Below are 4243 nucleotides of genomic sequence, written 5' to 3'. Positions count from 1 at the left end.
GCCCAGTTGTTTTTAACACTGTGACCGTGCCATGCTCATTGACCACTGACAATGACTCATCTCAGCGCCGCATTCCTGCTGTGAAGTCTGGCGCAGGAACGAGCGACAGGTAGGAGCTGCAGCGCCGACCCGGCCTCTCCGGTTCCCCCCCCCCCCCCTGAGAAATGTGACGCGACAGACTTTTCTTTACAGGAGCTTCTGAGAGACAACATTTTATTGAGCTGTAAAAATTGTACCTGCACCACATTGTATAAAAGTCCACATTTCCTCCACAGCGGAATGACGGCTGTGTGTCTGCGATTGTCAAAGATCCTAGTTCCCTGGTTTCCAACATGTACAGTGGAAATGATCTCTAAAGACCTCAGAGGAGCCTGAACGTCTTCTGTTGCAGAGGAGGGGGGGTGTGATACAACTGGCAAGAGTTCAGCCTCACATTTCCACCTTGAGAATTGTTGTGTATAAAAAAATAAAACGCAGACCGCAGAAATCTGTTTACAACATGATATAAAAGTGCATGAGATTCAGAATCGTTGGGTCTGTTGAACTTTGCAGCTGCAGAGCAGGAAGAGCTTCGGGGCCTCGGTGTCCGACCACAGCAGCTCCTTCATCACTGTCACTCTCTGTCCGTCCCAGACGCCGCCAGCTGTGCTGCAGTGTGTTCACCTCGCCAGCTCACACCCACCGTCCAGTAATCTTGTAATCCCTCTACTTCCCCCCCCCCCGGGAGCCGTGTCAGCTCTGTCCGAAGTCGGCGAAGCTCTTGGCCGATGTGAAGGCGTCGGGCTGCAGGGGGAAGAAGTACTGCTGCGGCAACAGGAACCCGGCGCTCTGAGAGGGGTGGGAGTGGTGGGAGTGGTGGGAGGGGATGGAGGTCTGGTGGAGCTGCAGCTGGGTGTGGGCGGGGGGCAGCGAATGTTGCATGGGTGGGGATGCGTAGGGGGGAGGTGGAAAAGGCAGAGTCTGAGGGGTCTGGGTGGGGGTGGAGGCTGACGAGGACATGGTGGCAGACACCAGGCAACTGTGCTGCTGCTGCTGCCCCCCCGGACCCCCGAGAGAAAACCTCCGCATGGAGCTTCCTCCTCCGGCCGAGCTGGAGCTGGTGGTGGCCGTGCTGGACTGTCGCGACGGGGCCCGCAGGCTGGGCGGGGCCGTGGTGAGGATCATGGGGATGGTCTCGCCCTGGCAGCTGCGCAGGGAGAAGCGGATGGGCTGCTGGGTCGGCTGCTTGGGCCGCAGGCAGGTGCAGCAGTACACGGCCACCAGAGAGCCGACCACCACGAAGGCCACGAAGATGCTCCCCACCATCAGGAAGGGGACGTAGATGGGCTCTGAGGGCGGAGACACAGGCGGGTTAGATTCAAACACGTTCAGAGAGTAAAGAAGGTTTTTAAAATGTTTCTACAACACAACAGCAATCAAAGCATTTATTTCCCATTGTAACACTTTACTTTAAAAATCCTCCACAGTATTTTAAGTATTTACTAATGCACTTTATTTGTCAACAATTACAACTTTTCCTATGAGAAATTGTTATACCATTACTACTGTGTTTTACTATTATTATCATTTATCATCAATTCATACAACAGCCTCAACTTGTGAGTGTCCACATGAGGAGTTTAAATATAAATAAACACTTGTAATGACCTGATAGTGTCTTATAAAATGTAAACTGTTTACTTAGTGGTCATTAATCTTTCATAGGGGTAAACTAAAGAGTCACCATGTCCTGTGCTGCTATAGGGGACTAAAAAAAGTGATATTAAAACTATTTAATTGGGTCCTTTTGAAAAGGAAGAATCCTTCATCGTATTAATTTAAAAAACACAAGAGCAGCTGCCTCGTGCTGAAAACACAAACAGCTCACGTTACGCTTCATGAAGCCTTTTGCTCCGACAGGAAGCCAGCGACTGTTTATTTATTTTGACGGGACAAAATTAGGAAATTGTGCAGCTCACAGACACAGGCCAGTCAGTTATAAAACCTGTGAGCTCAGCCGCTCGGGGGAAATTGAAAGGAAACCGACGAAGCCTCCGAGTTAAAGTGACCGATTGTCAGAATAAAGTAAAGTCACAACACAAAATGTTGTTGGTCACTTAAGCTGATGAAGCACCCGGAGTGAGTGGGTTTTATATTAGGAAGCGAAGAAGTTCAGCTTTGTGAGGGAGAGAGATTGTTGTTCATCAAGTTTAGTTGAAGAATAAGAATAAGTCTTGTTTTTTTTTAAGTGACTCACGGTTTGTCGTTAAAATCTCATCTAGTTTCACACTGACATCAATCTGCTGGAAACTGGAAACTGGAGACAGTGATTGATTGATGGACTGGTTGAGTGATTGGTTGATTGATTGATTGAAACTGGATGAACAATTCCAAACAGTATTAAACAGTGTCAGCAGAAATAAAGACTCCATTCCTGTAAAGCCGAGCTCATCTGATGTATTCAGTCTCCCAACAGATTGAGTTATTATCAATTTGTATTGCAAAAACAAGCCAAAGGTAAAAGATGCTGCTACAACTCAGAAGTTTAAGTTATCTTCACTTGAGAAAACAGAAGTGTGATGGAGGATGTGCTGAGGTGCCGATGAGCAAGGCACTAAAACCCTCAGGCTACTTGCACTGTGTTTATCAGGGTTCTGTGGATGACCTCTGACCTCATAGTGGAAGACAACTGTCCTTCACTTCCAACCAGAATAAATAAGACATAAAACCTTATGTTTTATGTCTTATTTATAAAAGACATCGTGCACCGTTGGTGCATGTTGGTGAGAATTAAACTATTAAATCTCGTTTTTACCCAAATTAACAGAACTACGTTTATAAGAGTTGGTTAAAAAGATGCACTTCATAAAAACCTGAGAGGTTTTAAGAGCAGAACTTCCAAACTAGGACCCAGAGGAGGAGAGTTTGTTTAAATCACTGAACATACGCGCTGCGAACTCGGTGTTCTCCACCTCCCGGTCGTTGGTGCAGCCGCCCTGGTCCAGTCGTGCGTCCGCGGCCGCGCAGCAGTAGCGCAGCGAGCAGGAGCCGCAGCACACGGTCGCGTCCATGGTGTCAAAGTCCTCCGGACACTGGAAGCCCTCGTGGTAGTTCCCGTTCGAGTCCAGCCAGCCGTGGCAGTACTCCCCCTGCGCGTCCGAAATCCGCAGGTTCCAGGTCAGATACCCGAGCAGCAGGCAGCTCAGCAGGCGCTCCATCCCGGCGGAGGGAGCCGCAGCGGGGCCTCGCGGTCCCTGCGTCCGGCCGAGGGGGCTTCAGCTCCGGACTGAGTCCGCCCGGGTCACTCGCTCCTCATGGGGGGTGAATATGAGCGAATGGATCCAAAAGACGCAGAGTTATGTGACCCTCATCCTCCCGGGTCCCGAGCCGCCTTCACACAGCAGTCAGCAGATCAGCAGAGAGAGAAGCTCCGTCATTAAATCCTTGGATCTGCTCCTTCTTCTCCCCGCAGGGCTGATCTCAGCTCAGATCCTCTCTCACCCGGAGTCTGGCTCCGCGCACAACTTGTGTGAACTCTTCTGTGCGCGGCCGCGGCTTTTGTGACTCTCTCCGGGTCCTGACGCGCGCACGTATACCCTATTAACATGACGTGCGCGCTCACGGGGTCCCAAGGCATAGTGATGCTGATTCTACCTGAAGACGTGAACGAGCTCAGATAATGTCTTAATTAAACATCTGTACGAGAGGCACGACGTCATGTTTTAGTTATATTATTATAATATTTACTCATTTCTCTCTATCTATCTATCTATCTATCCATCCATCCATCCATCCATCCATCCATCCATCCATCCATCCATCCATCCATCCATCCATCCATCCATCCATCCATCCATCCATCCATCCATCCATCCATCCATCCATCCATCCATCCATCCATCCATCCATCCATCCATCCATCCATCCATCCATCCATCCATCCATCCATCCATCCATCCATCCATCCATCCATCCATCCATCCATCCATCCATCCATCCATCCATCCATCCATCCATCCATCCATCCATCCATCCATCCATCCATCCATCCATCCATCCATCCATCCATCCATCTATCCATCTATCTATCTATCTATCTATCTATCTATCTATCTATCTATCTATCTATCTATCTATCTATCTATCTATCTATCTATCTATCTATCTATCTATCTATCTATCTATCTATCTATCTATCTATCTCTCTCTCTCTCTCTCTCTCTCTCTCTCTCTCTCTCTCTCTCTCTCTCTCTCTCTCTCTCTC

The 4243-nt window shown here is 49.0% G+C and overlaps 1 protein-coding gene across 1 annotated transcript; it reads right to left on the bottom strand.

The window, feature by feature from the left end:
• Positions 1 to 296: 296 nt before the first annotated feature.
• On the bottom strand, positions 297 to 3197 carry shisa3 (shisa family member 3). The gene is made up of 2 exons (XM_053429178.1): positions 2927 to 3197; positions 297 to 1328 (listed from the first exon to the last, which is right to left on the bottom strand). The coding sequence occupies exons 1-2, from the start codon at positions 3195 to 3197 to the stop codon at positions 733 to 735; spliced, it is 867 nt and encodes a 288-aa protein (XP_053285153.1). The 3' UTR covers positions 297 to 732.
• Between the last annotated feature and the right edge of the window lie 1046 nt (positions 3198 to 4243).

Source organism: Pleuronectes platessa, chromosome 8 (genome assembly GCF_947347685.1).
Source record: "Pleuronectes platessa chromosome 8, fPlePla1.1, whole genome shotgun sequence".
In the NCBI taxonomy this organism is placed as follows: Eukaryota; Metazoa; Chordata; class Actinopteri; order Pleuronectiformes; family Pleuronectidae; genus Pleuronectes; species Pleuronectes platessa.
The sequence above is the reverse complement of the archived record's forward strand: the minus strand, read 5'-3'. Positions and strand labels throughout refer to the sequence as shown.

Coding starts and splice junctions, on each gene's coding strand:
- shisa3 (XM_053429178.1), bottom strand. CDS start 3,197: ATGGAGCGCCTGCTGAGCTGCCTGCTGCTCGGGTATCTGACCTGGAAC. Junction 1,329..2,926: donor GAACACCGAGTTCGCAGCGC/GTATGTTCAGTG, acceptor CTCCGCCCTCAG/AGCCCATCTACGTCCCCTTC.